This window comes from Hyperolius riggenbachi, chromosome 5 (assembly GCF_040937935.1).
Source record: "Hyperolius riggenbachi isolate aHypRig1 chromosome 5, aHypRig1.pri, whole genome shotgun sequence".
NCBI lineage: Eukaryota > Metazoa > Chordata > Amphibia > Anura > Hyperoliidae > Hyperolius > Hyperolius riggenbachi.
The window spans coordinates 158,500,354-158,520,377 of NC_090650.1; the positions used below are offsets into that span (position 1 = coordinate 158,500,354).

The 20,024-nt window shown below is 48.9% G+C and overlaps 1 protein-coding gene across 1 annotated transcript in view; it reads right to left on the bottom strand.

Annotated features, from left to right (window-relative positions):
* AOAH (acyloxyacyl hydrolase) overlaps positions 1-20,024 on the bottom strand; it is a 443,812-nt gene that overhangs the window by 31,541 nt on the left and 392,247 nt on the right. The window contains exon 18 of the mRNA XM_068234524.1: positions 19,550-19,609. Coding sequence (XP_068090625.1) covers positions 19,550-19,609 — 60 coding nt within the window. The remainder of the gene's footprint in view (positions 1-19,549; positions 19,610-20,024) is intronic.

Genomic DNA, 20,024 nt, shown 5'->3' on the forward strand with positions numbered 1-20,024 from the left:
CATAAAGTCTTAGAGGGAGGATCGTCAGAAAACCATTTATGGAAAACTTCCTTCCTAGCATACATACACAGAATATTGAATAGAGTGATGTAGTGTGTGGATAGGGTAGCATCAGTATACAAGCCTAAGAGTAGGCTCCTGGGGTCCACCACAATCCTCTCCCCCAGAACCTCGGTCAGCAGGGCGGCCACCTGTGTCCAGTAATCATGAATTACGTCACAAGACCAGGTCATATGAAAGAAGGATCCAGGTTCCCTTTTACATTTGGGGCAGAGTTCCGATCTATCTGCATAAATGGCTCGTAACTGAAGTGGGGTGCGATAGGTTCTGTAAATTAGTTTAAGATGCAAAAATTTATCTACGGCAGAGATCGAGACCCCATCCATGCAGCTAAGGAAATCCCCCCATTCTTGATCGGACAGGGGACCCACGTCAGCCTCCCACCTAATTCTGGCTTTGTCAAGTCTAGGGGTGGATAGCGGGTTCAGTCTAGCATAGACCTCAGAAAGGGGTCTGTCCAGGTGTTCCCGCAGGAGGATACTCTCTATTGGGTCAGATTCCCACGTCCAAGAGCCTGGGAACTGGGTCTGCCATGCATGTCGGACCTGAAGGTACCGAAAGAGCATTCTGTTCGGCAGGTGATATTTAGCTTTCAATTGTGGGAAAGTTAGCAGCGTTCCAACTGGAGCCAAATGGACCACCTGTTTGATACCCTTAGAGGCCCATAGTTGTGCGTCTGGAATGGAGATAAAGTTTGCCAGCTTAGGGTTGCCCCAGAGTGGTGTGAAGGGGGAGAGGGTGCACGGCTTCCGCAGGCCAGACCTGCTGTTCTCCCATGCCCTGACAGTGGTTTTCATTGGGGCTGTAGTAGTGGAGAATTTGTTGATTCCCCTAAAGGGAAGGTTGGTAAGAGATTCTTGAGAACCGACAATTGCCGCTTCCAATAATGCTGCAGTGTTACGTTCGTCCTGACTGAACCACCATCTTGTGGTCACGAGAACCGAGGCTAAGAAATACCTTTGTAGATTGGGAAGAGCCAGCCCACCACTATCAATGGGGAGTTGCAGTGTGGCAAGCGACAGCCGCGGTGCCCCCTCGCCCCATATAAAGCTGGAGAGTATCGAGTCCACCTTCCGAAAAACGGACTGTGGGATCCACACTGGTGATTGGCGGAAAACATAATTGAACCTGGGAAGAAATAACATCTTGAAGAGATTCACCCGCCCCACGACTGAGAGCGGAAGAGACTTCCATGAGGTAGCTCTACGAGAAAAGTGGTCAATAACAGGTTGAAGGTTCATAGAAATATATTGGCTAATATCTTTATCAATCAGAATTCCCAAGTATTTGAAGCTTGAGACCCATTTCAGTTGGGTATGTGGAAGTAAGGGTGAACCTGCACTATCAATTGGGTAGAGTAGGGATTTATCCCAGTTTATGCGGATACCTGAGTAGCCACCAAACTGGTCTAGAATGCGGAGTGCTGCTGTAAGTGAGGGTCCCGTGTCACCTAGGAATAACAGCATATCGTCTGCGTAGAGCGCCACCTTCTCGACCAATCTCCCCACCGAGAGCCCAACAACCTCGGGTGCTGTGCGAAGCAAAGCAGCCGCCGGCTCGATTGCTAATGCGAAAAGGAGAGGGGAGAGTGGGCAGCCCTGCCGGGTGCCTCTCTCCAGTGGAAATGGATCTGAAATTTCGTCATTGGTTCTGATTCTGGCCAGAGGGGATAAAAACATGAGCTTAACCCAGGAGATGAACTTGTCACCCAGCCCAAACAGACGTAGCACCTCCCAGAGGTACGGCCATTCAACCGAATCGAACGCTTTTTCAGCGTCAAGCGTGGCAATGGCTCTTGTGCCAGCATTGTCATGAGAAACCAGCAGATTGGTGTATAAACGCCTCAGATTGATGTCCGTACCTCTGTTCGGCATGAACCCAGTCTGATCAGGATGGATAAGAACCTCAACCACCCGGGCCAGTCTTCTAGCTAATATTTTGGCGAGAATTTTAATATCTACATTCAGTAGGGAGATCGGTCGATAGGAGGCGCAGTACCTGGGGTCTCTGTCTTTCTTGGGGATCAACACAATAAGAGCAGTTCTCATGGAGTCTGGGATGAGGCGACGGGTCTGCATGTAGTTAAAGAGATCAGCCAGCTGAGAGCTAAGATCCTCTCTATATAATTTATAGTATTCTACTGGGATGCCATCCAGACCCGGCGTCTTTCCCGACTGCATACTGGCAATGGCCAATTCAACTTCATCCGCAGTTATGTCAGTATCTAGGAGCTCGGCCTGTTCCGCTTCCAGTCGCGGCAAGGAGATCCCCCCAAGATACTCCTGAAGAGCATCCGACGTATAAGCTACCTTAGAAGAGTACAGGTCCTGATAGTAGTCTCTGAAGACACGGTTAATGTCAGGTGGTGAGGTGTGAAGAGTGCCTGTTGCATCAAGGATAAAGGGTACACTGGCTTTATTAGTGTGGTCCTTGGCAAGCCAGGCCAGTAGGGAACCACATTTCTCTCCCTGCTCAAATATGCGATGTGTTTGTCTTAAAAGGAACTTTTTTGTAAGGTCGACCTCTAGGAGGTTGACTTTGATTTGGGCAGCTTTCCATTTCCGGAACGCATCAGAGGAATGAGTGGAGCAGAATTCCACTTCTTTGATTCTAGCAAGGTCTTCTGCTTGGACTAAGGACAGTTTGCGTGTATCCCTCACTTTTTTAATGGTGGATCTGAAGGCACCCCTTATGTAGGCTTTAGAAGCGTCCCACACCACATCAGCAGAACAGGACCCCGTATTGGTACTCCAGTATTCCAGTAGGTCAGTGTGTATTTCCCCCTGAACATCTGCATCCTTTAGCCAATACGCAGAGAGCCTCCAAACAGCCAGAGACTTAACTCCTCCCGTGGACAGCGTTAGTTTAAGGGGTGCGTGGTCTGATATGGCCCATGGGAGGCGGTCAATCGCCAACACCGACGAGAGGGTCTCTCGAGAGACAAAAAAATGGTCTAGTCTGGACATGGAGTGGTATGTTGAGGATTGGCAGGTAAAACCCTGCGTGTCCGGGTACTTCCATCTCCAGACATCGGTGAGGTCAAGGGCCTCGGCCCACGTGCGTAATTCAGGCGAATGTCTCAGGGATGGAGGAGCTCTATCAGAGGGCGCCATTGTTAAATTCAAATCTCCGGCGATTACTAAATGGGCAGATGGGAATTGGGTTGTGAGTAATACCAAGTCATATAGGAACTTAACTTCCGCAGGAGGGGGGAGATACACACTGACCACAACATATTCAATAGAGTTAAATTTTGCATGTAAAACCACATATCTGCCATGGGGGTCAAGTTTCAGTGATATGAATTCATATAGCAATTGTTTATGGACCAGCACGCAGACACCTCTAGAGTAAGAGGAAAAGGTGGCGTGGTAGTGTGCTGCTACCCAGGGCTTTTTTACAGCGAGTGTACGGCCTCCCTGCAGATGAGTCTCCTGTAGGAGACAAATATGCACTTTTTGTTGCTTCAAATAATTGAGAACAAGAGAGCGCTTGATCTTATTATTGAGTCCTCTGACGTTCCACGTGATAATGGAGATAGATTTAGTATCCATGGCCATCTTTATGATATAGAGATTGGGATTGGGGAACCGACCCCCATAGCAGTTCATTCATAATCAATGCGATGCACACCAAAGCAATTTTCCCACCCTCAAGAGTCCCCCACCCTATCCCTCCCTGTATTCCCCCCCAACAATGAGAATACTTAATCCCATAACCCCAACATTCCAGTAACATGACAGAAATAGAGCTCACATCAGCAGAAGCTGTGTTATATGCACAATAAAATAGCAAACGGCTTAAACATTGCAATACCAAGAGCTCCGGAGGCATAGGCAACAAGGGGCCCCCGGGGGCCGATCGACCAGGCAGGCAGCCCATGCTTATGTCCGATCAGAGCGTGGTGCGAGGATGAAAGGCCTCAGCGTTGTACTCAGCAGGGAAGTAAACACAGCGTGTCCCGCCATTGAATAAAAGGAGTACAGCAGGATACAATGGGGCGTTATGCTCCCACGGGAATCAGGCCATTAGTCCAGCTATTGGAGGCCAGAGTCCCTATAGCAGAGAGTGGTTGATCCTAGATAGGACAAACGCTGCGGTCCCAGTTAGTATAGGATACATACTTGAAAAGGCAGAAGTCAGTCTGGTAAGGCCTCGATCCACGTGGCAGCCTCCTCTGGCGTATCAAAGAGCCGAACGGTTTCGCCATCTTCAACTCTCAGTCTAGCTGGGAATAAGGTAGCATATTTGATCCCCTTGTCTCTTAGCCGCTTTCTGACTGCATCAAAGGATTGGCGCAATTTTTGCGTCTCCGCAGTGAAATCGGGGAAGATAAGGAGTTTCCCATTCTCGTACGGCAGCTCTCCCACTCGGCGCGCCTCACGGAGTACTAGATCCCGGTCACGGAAGTTAAGTAGCCTGAGTATGAAGGCCCTCGGTCGGTTGCCCGGCGGGGGTTTCCTGGCCTGAAGGCGGTGAGCTCGCTCGACCACAAACTGCGGTGAAAATTCAGCCTCCGGGAGCAGCTTCCGGAGCAGAGCCTCAGTGAAAGTAATGGCGTCGGTACCTTCTGCTCCCTCCGGCAGGCCCACTATGCGCAGGTTATTCCGTCTGCAGCGATTCTCGGAGTCCTCCGCTCTGTTCTCAAGCCGCTTCACCCTCCGCACAAGGGACTGGATGTCAGTAGTGTTGGTAGCAACCGCCCGTTCGTTCGCGGACGACCGGTCCTCCACTTCCGCTAGCCTGCTACGGATCTTGACTAGATCTTGGCGGATCAGTCCGGTGTCTACGTGCACTTCATCTATTTTTGCGGATAGCTTAGCGTCCAGCTTTGTTAGCACGTCCAGCAGGGTGGCCTGGTTCTCCGTCTCTCTCTCCGCCATTGTCTGCACGGCCTTACTGCGCTTCTTGGGAATGGCTGCTTGCTGGGTCCCTGAGCCGCGTGGCAAGGCCGGAGTAGCTGCAGCGTCTGCCTCTTTTGCAAATTTGCTCCGAGTCATACGGAAGACCTCCGGGAGCTCTTGGCGATCCAGGACTTGTGTTTTTAAAGAAAATAGAAGCCGTTTAGGATGAGTTAAGGCAGATTACACAGCAGAGGCTGAGAAGGCACGTCTGTTCACTCCGCCATCTTGGTCACGCCCCCCTTGTTTTGTTTTCTAAGTTCATTTTTTTTGTTTTCTTTATTTTGTTGTTTTGTTTTTTTATTTTATTTATTTCACCCCCTTACTTTCTTATCTGTTCTGTCACTCGTACTCCTTCCCCAATAAAGTTTGTTGCCCCAAAACAATGGAGCGAGAGCAGCAGCAATTTCCTGCCACTCCTAAAAGAAAATGGAGTAATGGTGGTGTTGGTGGATCACGTGAAGTACGTGATCAGCTTGAGGGTGGCAGCAGCAGCAGGAAGCGTTCCCCCCTGGTCAGGGATCTCTTCCCTGTGTTCGCACGCAGGACAATTTTGACAGAGCAGCAGGCGAAGAAAGTTGTCGATTATTTAGATCAGGAATGCTCTACCCAGTCTGAGGGACTTGAAGCTAGTTGCAGCAGCACCAGTAGTGACCAGGTTCCTCATGACCAGAACCCGACCGCAGCTGCTTCTCTTGACGAGGTTGCTTCCTCCCAGTACTCTCCTCCAGAAGTAAAGCACACCTACATCGATGAGAGAGATGTGGAGAAGGATTGGGAGGAGGCATTGGAGGAGACCATGGGACCAAGCTCCCAAGAAGTGGTGGGTTCTGTGGTGACAGAAATGGCCCCTGTGTTTTCTTCATCCAGTGTCACCATGATTCAACATCACCACCAGTCAACTACAGAGGTGTTTGGTGGCCAGGTGGAGGGTCCAGAAGAGTCACTTATGGGTTCCAGTGCTTTGGTTGAACCGGATAATAATTTGGATGATGAGGCGGCTGATCCAACATGGTCGCCATCTGGTGGGTTAGGCACAGTGGCGTTTTGTCAATAGGGCGCTAGGGGGCGGAGCGCACCGGGTAAAAAGATTAATGGGGGTGTAAAATAGGCCAGCCCAGTACATTCATCAGGGTTGCAAAACGTCCATATATTTGGACGTGCAATCCCCGGGCAGCTGAGCAGCAGGAAGAACCAGTAGAGCCACCTCCTTTGTTCCTCAATCCCTCCAATCAACTGCACGCTTTGGTGCTGGCTCCTCTCTCCCTCCAGTGAAAATAGAGCGGCAGCCGAGGGAGCCGCCCACACAACTCATCTAACTAGGAAGCAGCAGCAGCGTGCCTTGCAGATGCAGAGAGTGAGGGGGCCGCATGGTCACTTGGTCAGGTGTGTGAGTTGCAAGATTAGATCTGTTCTGCAGATAGGGCATAACGGAGGGGAGAGGTGTTGAAAGATTCCGGGGACTGAGAGTTCTGCAGCTTAGTGCGGGCCTGTGCGGCTCATTGTTCTCCCCAGCTGGTATCACTGTAAATTACAATGTGGCAATCCAGCTGGAGGGAGAGATAGCGCATTAGAGGTGATTTGCCCCAGGACACTGGAGGATCAGTGCAAAGCGCCCTCCAGGACAGCTTGTCTGTGTGAGACAAGCATTATTATCAGCTTGCTGTGGTGTGAAGGGTGGGGGCTGCTGGGAGACTAGGACACAGGCAGGAATCATGCAGGGAAGGAGGTCTGCTGATCTGCAGATATGCCTCTGACCCCCTCTGAGGTCAGGTTACTCTTCACTCAGATCTCCTCCTGCCACTTGTTTTGCTATGGCTTAACCCTTTAGAGGCAAATACCTATACACCTCTGGAAATGTGGGCGAGCAAGTCCTGACAGAGCATGCTGAGACTTGCAGTTCCCAGGCGTACAGGAATATTTATATCAGTTAAAATAAATAACCTTATGAGCTGCACCTCCTCTGGATCATCTGACAGGACATGCTGAGCCACAGACTGTGAATCCAGGTAGTCGGCAACTGAATCAGGCATAAATTGTTTATAAACTAAATAAATGAGTATGCATACCAATAAATCCCCCACTGAACTGTTTGCACGCTGGCAGTGATTGTGAGCTCCTCTGAGGATAGTGACATGACTGTAAAGCACTGCGGAAGATCACAGCTCTATATAAATACTAAAAAAAACGAATAGTGGTGCTAGTTTAGACCCACCCACAGCTCTCCTTTAAGAGAACCCGAGGTGGGGTTCTCAGAACAAAATCCCCATACAGAGGCTGGTTCTGACTATCGAGCCCAGTCTCTGTTGCTAATCAGATCCCCCCTGCACTCAGCCAGACCCCATAAATTACAGCCGCGCTGCCGACATGCAGCGTGTCAGCAGCGGCTGTTTAGCTTCCTAACATCAGTCTCCGCTCTCCCCCGCCTCCTATATCGCTCCGGTTCTCTTAAAGGCCTAGTGCTCACCAGAGCGGTTCGGTAGCGTTTTGCGATCTGCTTGCGGGTGTGGAAACGCTTGGGTAATGTATTTCAATGGGCTTCAAGCTCGGCCTTACCCAGTGTGCCCACTGCTGCTGATAAACCTGCAACCTCTTCCAGCAGCTGCATATCCTGCCCTGCGGCTGCTTACCCTGCCCTTGGTGAGTCCTGCTCTCCCTACTGTGATCCTCTGTCTGATTGAAATAGGCTGTGGTGTGCCTGCCCCATACCACCTGTGCCAGCTCCATACCTGTGTTGTGCCTGCTCTATACCATCTGTGCCTTGCTAAATACCACCTGTGCCTGCTCCACATCATCTGTGCCTGCTCCATACCATCTGTGCCTGCTTCATCTCTTGTGCTTAGCCTGTGCTGTGCTGCCCGCTCTTCCCCATCTATCTGTACCATAGACGGTGCTGTCTGTCTGTTCAATACCATCTAGCTGTGCCATAGTCTGTGCCTCGGCCCCATATCATCTATCCGTGCCACAGTCTACGCTGTGCTGCCTGACTGCTCCATTCCATCTAAGTGGGCCCTGGACTGGGTTTTGCTCCCTTCCCCACACCATCGATACTGTGCCAGTGCCTGTGCTAGGCTGCCTAAACCACGTACTGCCCACTCCACACCTTCTAGACATCTTGGGCTACTTACTTACCGGGCTACGCGCACCAGACCATCTACCGTGCCACACACCGGGACCACGCACCTCCACCTATTTGTGCCCCACACCGGGACGTACTGCCCGCCCCATACCATCCAACTGTGACAGACTGTTGTGCTGCCTGCTCCATACCACAGACTGTTGTGCTGCCTGCTCCATACCACAGACTGTTGTGCTGCCTGCTCCATACCACTTGCACCATATCTGTGCCATAGTCTGCGCCGCTGCCTCTTTCCTACCTCCATCTTCTGGTCGCCCCTTCACTGTGCTGCCTGCTTATCCCACCTACCGGGGCCACACACTGTGCCACCTACTGAGGAAATTGGACCATGAGCGCGAAACGGACCGCCACCCTCTCCAGAGAAGCCCTTCTTGAATGGGAACCCCCGGACAGCCCCAACCCAACACCGGGCTCTCCCCTGTGGGATGCTGTCACTGCACACATCGAATACCTCTCCACCAAGCCAGCACCAAACAAGCGCCGCCACAGAGGAAGGAGGGCGGGGGCCCAGGTCCGACTGAAAAGGAAAGGCCTACGCTCGCCTGTCCCTGCCATCCTTCTAGCAAACGTCTGCTCGCTCCCCAACAAACTGGACGAGCTGCTTCTCCTTCTCGACAGCAAACCCCAGATCAGCAAGAACACCCCTGTTCTCTGTTTTACCGAGACCTGGCTGTGCGAAAGCATCCCCGACAACTCCCTACAGGTACCAGGCTACATCCTCCTAAGAGCAGACCGTGATGCAGCCCTCTCTGGGAAAACGAGAGGCGGCGGAATCTGCTTTTACATAAACACCTCCTGGTGCTCCAACACCATTACTCTCCACAAGGCCTGCACCCCAGACGTTGAGCTCCTTGCCATAAACTGCAGGCCCCGGTACTCTCCGAGGGAATTCTCTTCCCTTGTCCTCGTTGGGGTCTATATTCCACCCGATGCATGCTCCAAGTCCGCCCTGCATGTACTCAGTGACTGTGTCTCGCGGTGGGAAACAGCCCTCCCAGAGGCCCTGTTCATCATCTTGGGCGACTTCAATAAGGCGAACCTTCGGCACGTGAGGCCCCTCTACAAGCAGCACATCACCTGCCCTACCAGGAGAGGTAACACCCTGGATCACTGCTACACGGTTCACAAGAACGCCTACAAAGCCACCCAAGGAGCCCCCCTGGGAAACTCTGACCACAACACAGTACACCTGATCCCCTCCTACAGGAGGCTCCTAGAGACTTCAAAGCCCATCACCAAAACCGTCAAAAAATGGACTGCAGACGCCAAACTGCAGCTCCAAGCTTGCTTTGAAACCACCGACTGGACAGCTCTGGAGGCACCTACCCTTGATGAATGGGCCGAGAACATCTCCTCCTACATCACCTTCTGCGAAGAAGCGTGTATCCCGTCCAAGTCCTTCAGGGTCTACCCCAACAACAAGCTCTGGTTCAACGACAGGCTTCGCCGACTTCAGAAACGCAAAGAGGAGGCGCACAGGTCTGGCTCCTTAGAGGAATTCAGATAAGCTAGGCTCGCCCTGAAAAGAGAACTGCGATCGGCAAAGAGGGCCTACGCTGAGAAGCTGGGGCTCTGCCTCCAGTCCACCAACACACGGGAAGTATGGAAGGGCCTGAGAGCAGCCACAAACTTCAAACCAACATCCCAAACGGCGACCCCGAGCCCTCGACTGGCGGAGGAGCTCAATGAGTTCTACTGCAGGTTCGAGCAACATTCCAACCAGCCCGTAGGCAAATCCGCATCGACCTCTGGCGTACTCGGTGCCCTGGCTCCTAGCACTGTTCGGGAATCCGAGGTACTCCAGCACCTCCGGAAGCTGAATCCCAGGAAATCTTCCGGCCCGGACGGAGTGTCGTCGGTCTGCCTACGAACCTGCGCCGATCAGCTAGCCCCTGTGCTCCTTGTTTAACCCATTCAGGTTCCGTCGTTTTCACGTGAGAAATGTTCACCTCCCATTCATTAGCCTATAACTTTATCACTACTTATCACAATGCACTGATCTATATCTTGTTTTTTCCGCCACCAATTAGGCTTTCTTTGGGGGGGTACATTTTGCTAAGAGCCACTTTACTGTAAATGCATTTTAACAGGAAGAATAAGAAAAAATGGAAAAAAATCATTATTTCTCAGTTTTCAGCCATTATAGTTTTAAAATAATACATGCCTCCATAATTAAAACTCACGTATTGTATTTGCCCATATGTCCCGGTTATAACACTGTTAAAATTATGTCCCTATCACAATCTATGGCGACAATATTTTATTTGGAAATAAAGGTGCATTTTTTCCGTTTTGCATCTATCACTATTTACAAGTTTAAAATAAAAAAAATATAGAAATATTTCATCTTTACATTGATATTTAAAAAGTTTAGACCCTTAGGTAAATATTTACATGTTTTTTTTTTATTGTAATGGTTTTTTTTTTTTATTGTAAACATTTTATTTGGGTAGTTTTGGGAGGGTGGGAGGTAAACAATAGATTTATAATGTAAATGTGTGTTAATTTTAAATTTATTTTTTTTTACAGGTGTAGTATTACTTTTTGGCCACAAGATGGCGGCCATGAGTTTGTTTACATGACGTCACTCTAAGCGTAACATACGCTTACAGTGACGCATCGGGAAGGGAACGGCCAGAAAAGGCGCAGCTTCTGAGAGAAGCTGTCGCTTTTTCAGCGGGGGAGAGGAATCAATGATCGGGCACCATAGCCCGATACATTGATTCCCTGGCTACCGAATCCGCGGCCGGGAGTGCGCGTGCACGAGCGCAATCGGCCGCGGGAGCGCGCGGTAGCGCGCATGGTTCCTGGACGTAGAAACTACGTCCAGGAACCAAAATAGGTTAAGCAGTCATTATCTGATGGTACAGTCCCCTCCTGTTTCAAGAGGTCCATAATTGTACCAGTCCCAAAAAAAACAGGCAGTTCCGAGCACAATAACTTCCGCCCAGTGGCCCTAACCTCTAACATCATGAAGCTCCTCGAGCGGCTGGTCCTTGCCCATCTGAAGAGGTCCACGGACGCCCTTTTAGACCCGCTCCAATTTGCATATAGGGCAAACAGATCCGTGGAGGATGCCATCAATGTCAGCGTGGCACACATCACTGAGCACTTAGACAGGCCGGCCTCCTATGCCAGGATCCTGTTCCTAGACTTTAGCTCAGCGTTCAACACGATCTGCCCTGACATCCTGATCACCAATCTGACACAGCTCGGAGTTGATCCCACTCTCCGAGCATGGATCAAGGACTTCCTGACAAATAGAACACAACAGGTGAAGCTCGGCAACTATTACTCCAGCATTTGAACCACCAATACTGGGGCTCCACAAGGCTGTGTTCTGTCACCTCTACTGTTCTCCCTTTATACCAACGACTGTATCTCATCCGCTGACTCTGTGAAGGTCATCAAATTTGCGGATGACATCACCATTATTGGCCTAATTGGAAGCAACGGAGAGCATGAATACCGGAGCGAGGTCGAGAGAATATGCAATTGGTGCAGGGAGAACAACCTAGTTCTCAACACAGCAAAGACTGTTGAACTAGTTGTAGACTTCAGGAGGAACCCTCCCCCCCCCCCTCGCCTGTCCTCATTGGAGGAACAGAAGTTTCTATGGTGACATCGGTTCGGTTCCTCGGCACGACTCTCACCAATAATCTGAAATGGGGCAGAACACCACTAAAATTCAAAAGAAATCCCAGCAGAGGCTGTTCTTCCTGCGCCAACTGAAGAGATTTGGCATGCCACGGGAGCTGCTGGCCAGCTTCTATACCGCCACCATAGAATCCATCCTCTGCTCCTCAGTCATTGTTTGGTACGCGGGCGCAACGGCCAGTGATAAACATAAACTGCAGAGGGTCATAGCTGATGCAGAGAGAATCATCGGGTCTCCTCTTCCACCTCTTGATCTCCTCCACTCCGCTAGATTGAGTAAGAGGGCCACAAAGGCTGTTCTTTCTGAGACAACTGAAGAAGTTCGGCATGCCCCAGGAGCTGATGACAAGCTTCTACACGGCTACAGTCGAGTCTATCCTCTGCTTCTCTATCATCGTATGGTATGGAGGCGCTACCGCAAGCGAAAAGTACAAACTGCAAAGGGTGATCAAGGCTGCGGAGAGAATCATTGGGACACCATTGCCACCCCTGGACCTCCTCCACGCATCTAGGCTACGATCTAGGGCAAACAGGATTGCGCAAGACCCCCTCCACCCCGGTAGTTGCTTCTTCATCCGCATGCGCTCAGGCCGCCGCTACAGAACTATTCCCACCAAAACCTCCAGGCACAGGAACTCGTTTTTCCCCCAAGCGGTGCGCCTCCTAAACTAGCTCCCCTTACGCTGCATGTCCACCCAGCATGGCCCCCCGGTCATCCTGCAGAACTGCCACTAGGCCCTTATATCCGCATGTTATGTTTTTGTTTTTATTCTGTCTGTGTTTTTTATGCACCTTTTGCACAATGTCAGTTACGTTCACTGTTGTAAACCTGTTTTTATTTGCACTAAGCCCTACGCCGGTGTGTACCACAAATAATTCTGAGCGCGGCTCCGCCGCACTTGGGGAAATAAACCTGATTCTGATTCTGATTCTGATGATCTCCCGTGACCCCTCTCACCCTGGCAGCCACTACTTCAGGCTCCTCCCGTTGGGCCGCCGCTTCAGGACTATACCATCCAAAACCACCAGGTGGAAGAACACCTTCTTCCCCTAGGCCGTTCGGTCGCTGAACTCTGACTTTCCCCGGTCCGGCCTGCACTCGTAATTGCCGGGTCGGCAGCTGGTCCCCGTCGCTGCCTCCTCTGTATATCTGATTACTGCATTTCAAATTGTATTGTTGTTGTATCTGTCTATGCCATGTGTACCACAAATAATTCCGATTATGGCTCTTGCTGTACTTGGCGAAATAAAACTGATTCTGATTCTGATTCTGGTGCACACCAGAGCGGGAGGCGTTTCGCAGAAACGCATACTCCCGGGCTGCTGCAGATTTTGGATTGCAGAGGCGTTTCTGCCTCCAATGTAAAGTATAGGAAAAGCGCAAACCGCTCTGAAAAATGGCAGTTCAGAGCGGTTTGCCAGGCGTTTTTGTTACAGAAGCTGTTCAGTAACAGCTTTACTGTAACAATATATGAAATGTACTACACCAAAAACACTTCCCAAAACCGCAAAATGCTAGCTGAAACGCTACAGAAAAATAAGAAAAAGCGTTTCAAAATCTGCTAGCATTTTGCAGATCTGCTAGCGGTTTTTGGTGTGCACCAGGCCTAAAAGTGCACTGCTCACTCTGCCCCCTGTCCATCTTAAATTTGGGTTATCCAGATTTTTTGGGCTTTTTGTCAGTGAAAAATTAGAAATGAGATTGGCACCCCTGCATAATATAGCTGTCTGGCTGGACCTGCAGAGAGCAGAGGGAAGTCCTTTAATCATGCAGCTGCTGCTTGAGCCCTGGAACCCACTAGGAGCAATTTTCTAAGACCTTTGTGATTTGAAAACTCTTGCTAATGTAATGCAATGGGTATGATCTCACTGGAGGGATGCGATTTTATAAAAATCCCCCACAGCATTGTATTAGCAAGAGCTTTTTCAAATCTCTACTGCTTAGAAAAGGATTCTAGTGGGTTTCAGGACCGCAGCTAGCACAATATCTGCATGATTTACGTTGCTCATGCCAATTCCTGACACTGTTAAATTTCGGCCTTTTCCTGTGTTGCATGCTGGGAGCCGCCCCGGAGGGAGGCAGTGAGTGGAGGAGGGGACGCCTGACCTGGCCGTCTGGGACAGTGTGAAATGGCGGCAGTAATGCCACACACTCTCTTGGCCATGTGTGTGGGCACTGCCATTCACGGCAAGCAATAGAATCTGCGTGCTGCTGGTTGCATGACTGTGCCGCCATGTACCACCACGCTGCTGCTATTCCATTTTCCTAACAATGCAGGCAGAGTGGGCAGGGCAAGAGGAAAAAGGGAGGCTCAGTTAAAAGGCACTATCTGGACTGTAGACAGTCAGAGAAGCTCTCAATCTAATCCCTATCATATTCAATGTCCTGCCATATTATGTACAGTATTTATATAGCTCTGATATCTCCTACAGCACTTTAGAGAGTCTATAGTAATGTCACTAACTGTCCTCAGAGGAGCTCACACTCTATACAGTCATAGTCTAATGTCCTACCATATTATTATTATTATTATTATTATTAATATTATTATGCATTTATATAGCACTGACATCTTCTACAGCACTTTACAGAGTACATAGTCATGTCACAGACACAAACTGTCTTCAGAGGAGCTCACATCTAATGCGGTCATAGCCTAATGTCCTACCATATTATGATGTATTTATATAGCACTGACATCTTCTGCAGCGCTGTACAGAGCACATAGTCATGTCACTGACTGTCCTCAGAGGAGCTCACACTCTAATCCCTACCATAGTCATAGTCTAATGCCCTACCATATTATTATGTATCTACTGTATATAGCACTGGCATCTTCCACAGCATTATACAGAGTACATAGTCACTTCCCTCTGAGGAGCTCACAATCTAATCCCTACTATAGACATAATAGACAGCGGTCACACTTTTTTTTGGGGGGGGGTGTCTATGGATAATCAGCACCGGGTGTCAAATACCCTAGGTACGCCACTGGTTAGGCACTAGCAGGCGTGAGCAGCTTGGAGAAACAGAGCAGACGGTTGGCCAGCAGCCTGCAAGTGCTTTCCCGTCTGTCAGTACCCACCAGTCCAGTGCTGAGCATGGTCGTGCTAGAACAGGTCGCACCACTGCTGGACGTGCACGCACGTCCCCTGCATGGAATAATTTTACTGTTCCGGAAGAGGATGAATCCAGGGCCGTAAATCGGTGAGCAGAAGCTTCAGCACTTCAGGGCTGATAAGCCATGTGCGCAACCACCACAGACGGGAGTTCGAATATGTAAAAAATTACAATAAGATGGGTGGAGGAAAAGCCACAGGCCCCTCCTCTTCTTTTTCTAGTCAGCCTCCTGTCCCTATCCAACCTGCTCAGTCCCATTATAGTTCAAATCCCTCTGCATGCCAGGCTGGAAGAGGGCTCCAGAGTCAGACCTCGGCAAGCACCTCGTCATCACCCTTGTTGGTTTCCTCTGAAATATCACCAGTGTTCCAGTGTCAGGCCTCTGTGTCAGAAATGTTGCAGAAAAAGGCGGATGCTCCCTGCAAGTGATCTGTTTGTTGTGAAAAATAATGCGCTCCTGGCAAGGCTGTTTGGGCCAACAGCTGCTGCCCTAGGGTGCAAGATCTGGGGCATCTTAGCTTGTGGTGCCGCCACGTGGGTTAAAGGGGAGGCCTGTTCTACTTCCCTCTGCTACCTGTTCTGTCCAAGGCCAATCTGCCATTGCTGAGCCTCCCATCAAGTGGTCCCGCTCCTACAGCAGCACCATCGATGCCAAGCAGTGCTGAAACTGGAATCCATGGACGAAAACAGGCAAACCAGATCTGTAATCCTTGCAGCCTTATAGGATCAGATTCGGCAGTGGCTGACCCCCTGAAAACTGGAGACATTTTGCAAGATGTCTACACTCACTTACCTTGCTTGGCCCACGTCTTCAACCTTGTAGTGCAGAAATGTTTACGCACTTTTGATGGGTTGAAGGACGCTGTGGCCTCAGCACGAAAAGTGTCAGACCACATCCGTCGCTCCGCAACCGCCACTGCGGCCTTGAAACTGCTGCAGCGCCGCCATAGCTCGAGAACACGGCCAATAGACTACATTACTTGGGACCAGTGGCAGCTGATTGGACAGGTGTGCAAAATGTTAGAGCTGTTTGAGCAGGCAACAAAAGTGGTCAGGTGAGGAGCACTGCAGCATATCAGAAGTGCTCCCTCTTGCCTTCATGCTGGACAAGGCTCTTGACAAACTGCTCAAACAGGGGGAGGAAGCCCTACTGAACAGTGGTGATGAGTCAAGTGGGGGAGTGAGTGAGCATGCTCAAGTCCTGGATGAGGAGGCAGAGCTTGTGGAAGTGGAAGAGCCCATTGTCTGGGGGTGGGAAGAAGATTCTGATGATGTGGAGCTGGAGCATGATGACAGTTCTGATAGCCAGGAAGAGGTGATTAATGGCAGACATCTCTTCCCTATGGCTGCGCATTTGCTCCAGTGCCTCCGTAAGGACCCTCGGATTAAAACTCTAAAATCAAGGCTCGACATATGGGTGGCCACCATCTTAGATCCCCGATGCAAGGGGAAAATGCGGCAGTTCATACCCCCCTCCCAAGCAGACGCCAGGATGAGCCAGATCCGGGATGCCCTTCTTCGTTGGGTAGAGGATGCATTTCCTGCACCTGTATCCCGGGCCCAAGCTACCAAGCCTCATCATACTCAGCAAAGGTCTCGTGGTCCCACTCCCAGCAGAAGCACCAATAGCCAATCTGTGAACCTGCTGAGTATGTTGAAGGAATTTTATCAATCAATGCCAGATACTTCTTCTAACAGCAGCACCACCAGCGGACAAAGTGGTCACCGCCAGTGGCTGGCCCATATGGTGAATGATTACTCGGGGTCGGCCAGTGCTCCAGACAGTATGGAGAGTAATGATGACCCCATGGACTATTGGACAAAACAACTGGATACCTCGCCTGAACTCACTCAGTATGCACTGGATGTTCTGGCATGCCCCACTGCCAGTGTTCTTTCTGAGCAAGTATTTAGTGCTGCAGGTGGGGTGGTCACCGACCAACGGACCCGTCTGTCCACAGACAATGTGGACATACTAACGTTCATAAAAATGAACGCCTCATGGATCAGTGATAATTACAAGGCCCCTCTCACTGACTAAATTACAATGTGCTGTTTTTCAAGCCTCAAAGGCTCTCCCTCTCAAACTTTTCTGCCTATCACTACGATCACATATTTTTGCATTTTAAGATAAAAAAAATTCTGGTTTTGCAGCAATCCGACATAATATCACTAACCCTATGCTTTTGGCCAACGACTACTCCTGCTGCTTTAAAAAAAATAATTATAAAGACTGCCATGAAACCACCTCTAGGTCCCATGGCCTACAACTTCTCCTGCTGCTCCCAAATAAAAATTGTGATGACCGCCATGGAACCACCTCTAGGTCCCATGGCCTACGACAACTTCTGCTGCACCCAAGCAAAAATTGTGATGACAGCCGTGGAGCTACCTCTAGGTCCCATGGCCTACGACAACTCTTGCTTCTTACAAATAAAAACTGTGATGATGGCTGTGGAACCACCTCTAGGTCCCATGGCCTACGACAACTCCTGCTGCTCCCAAACAAAAATTGTGATGACCGCCGTGGAACCACCTCTAGGTCCCATGGCCTACGACAACTCCTGCTGCTCCCAAACAAAAATTGTGATGACCGCCATGGAACCACTTCTAGGTCCCATGGAAAACGACAATGCCTGCTGCTCCCAAACAAAAATTGTGATGACCGCCATGGAACCACTGGAATGTAACGGTTACGGAATTTCGTTCTGACGGAATTCTGAATTTCCGCGGAATCGGAAATCGCCCTTTCCGATCATCCCTAGTGAACAGTTCCATTGGTTAACATTGTATGAATTTGCATCTGTTCCGTTTGTACAGTATCTGTTCCGCTTTCGGTCCACTGTTTAACGCTAATGTGAACCAGGCCTAAATATGCTTTAGGATGTTACTGTAGATGCGGCTGCAATCCACTTTAGCATTCATGACAAATTTATATTTAAATGTAACAGATCTGTCAGATTTAAACAAACTGCTGGTTTGTGCTTGGTTTCCATGTCAGAAACAAAAGACTTTACACCTGGGATCCTCAAACATTGGGCTCCAGACTTTTTAGGACCTCAAAGTTTCATTTTTACTATATATTAGATGTGGCGCGGAGAACTTGACTGAGCCAGGGAACTCCAAAATGTAAGTTATGAACCAGTGGATTGGCTATGCTGGTGTGCAGTAGACCTGCTGCTGTTGGCAAGTATGGTGTTTTTTTGTAGGCTCCACTGAAAACAGTGGAGGAGCTCTGCTCTGTTATATGAGGGTAACTGTGCCTAACTTTATTTTTCTCCCTGTTATTTGGAGGTGCATTCTGCATAACATATTGTTATGGGGGGGGGGGGGGGGAAGGGGGCACTGTCTGTTATTATTTGGGGTAATCCAATATCCAGCTAGACCTCACACAAAAATATGATTAATGTACCGTATATTCCGGCGTATAAGTCGACTGGGCGTATAAGACGACCCCCCAACTTTTCCAGTTAAAATATAGAACTTGGGATATACTCGCGGTATAAGACTACCCCTCTTCCAATGCACACCAAATAAAAATTAAAAAAAAATCATATACTGGTGCTATGTATGAACAGATACTGGGGCTGTTCTGTATGTGGAACCCAGTATATAACAGTATATAGGCGATTGACTGGTTGGATTGGTCAACTCTCCCTAAGTGGACTGGTCAGCTCTCCTTGTCTATCAGAGCGGTATGGAAGAATAGATTGCGCGGTGACCATAAAACACGCCTCTTTCACCCGTCTGGCCCGCCCTTGTATCTTATTTACCTCCTCTGCCTCTCAGATCTCTGCCTACAGTCCTCAGCAGCGAGATCTAAGAGGCGGTAACAGGATAGGGTGTATCACCTGGCATCAATGACATCTGGCGTATAAGACGACCCCTGACTTTTCAGATGATTTTCAAGGGTTAAAAAGTAGTCTTATATGCCAGAATATACAGTACTTATTTGCAGTCCCTTGTTACACCAAACTATTATTATTATTATTGATTTATAAACCGCCATCATATTCTGTGGCGATGATTCTAGGACATACTTGTTTTGATCCAGCACAGTCAAAAAAATCCAATTTTATTGATCTTCTCAAAAAGAGCAGAAATACACAACAAAGTGAAGATCAGCAGTACATGATGAGAAGAGCTTAAAAGACAAGTGGATATGGAGGGTGACATACAAGTGAATATATATGCCAGCTGCCATATATCTGGTATCTGTTTCATTTGAGGTGTCCTCCCTTCTCAAAGCAGCTACAACAAAATGTATTTTCCCAGTTTGTTTGCATTTTGTCCCTTTTATATGGTAAGTTAGTATTCCTTCCAATCACACATACGTCCACACCTTCTCATTTAGCTTGTTAGAAAGGGGCCACTATCGTCTGGTGGGAAACTGCGCTTAAGCAAAACAGTGCACCTTACTCCACTGTTGAGCAGGGGGAACATGTTCAGCAAGTTTCAAAGACCCTGCTTGGTATTAACTGTGCTGTAACATCAGATAACAAAAAAAAGAGCATGAGTGTTATTGCATGAGAGAATGAGAGATAAAGCACAAATTTCAGTAGTGAATGAAAGGTTGAGTAATTTCAGTAACCATAAGAATTTATGCACAGCTTACTATACTCTTACTGAACTTAGTGCATTAACCCATGGGAGGGCAAATAATAGTATTACCTCTGTGGTTAAATTGCGAAGGGTTTCATTTCTGTTCATCCAGCCTTCACAAGGATTGATCTAACATGTAAGCAAATAATATTTGATCAATATTTTGAACAAAGTAAGTGTCATTTTAAAGGATACAGTTTATAATAAAGGTATTTACTATCACATGTCAATATAATTTTCCCTACCACAGTATATGCAACACTACATGTAATGTGTCCATTTTACTCATGAGTGCACAGATATATTATCACATGTGTTTTTAGGCTATGCAAGCATCACCAGTGCCAGATGTAAGGCCTAAGGGTTCACATTATAACAGAGAAATCAGAAAGGGTGTTCAGAATGGACTGAGAAATAGAGAAATGTATTCTACTTGATGAACCACACCTTTCCTTATTCAGTCCCATCAATTAATTTGAGTTGCTCCAAAAAGGTGTGAGGACTAGAGATGTAGCGAACAGTTCGCCAGCGAACAGTTCCCGGC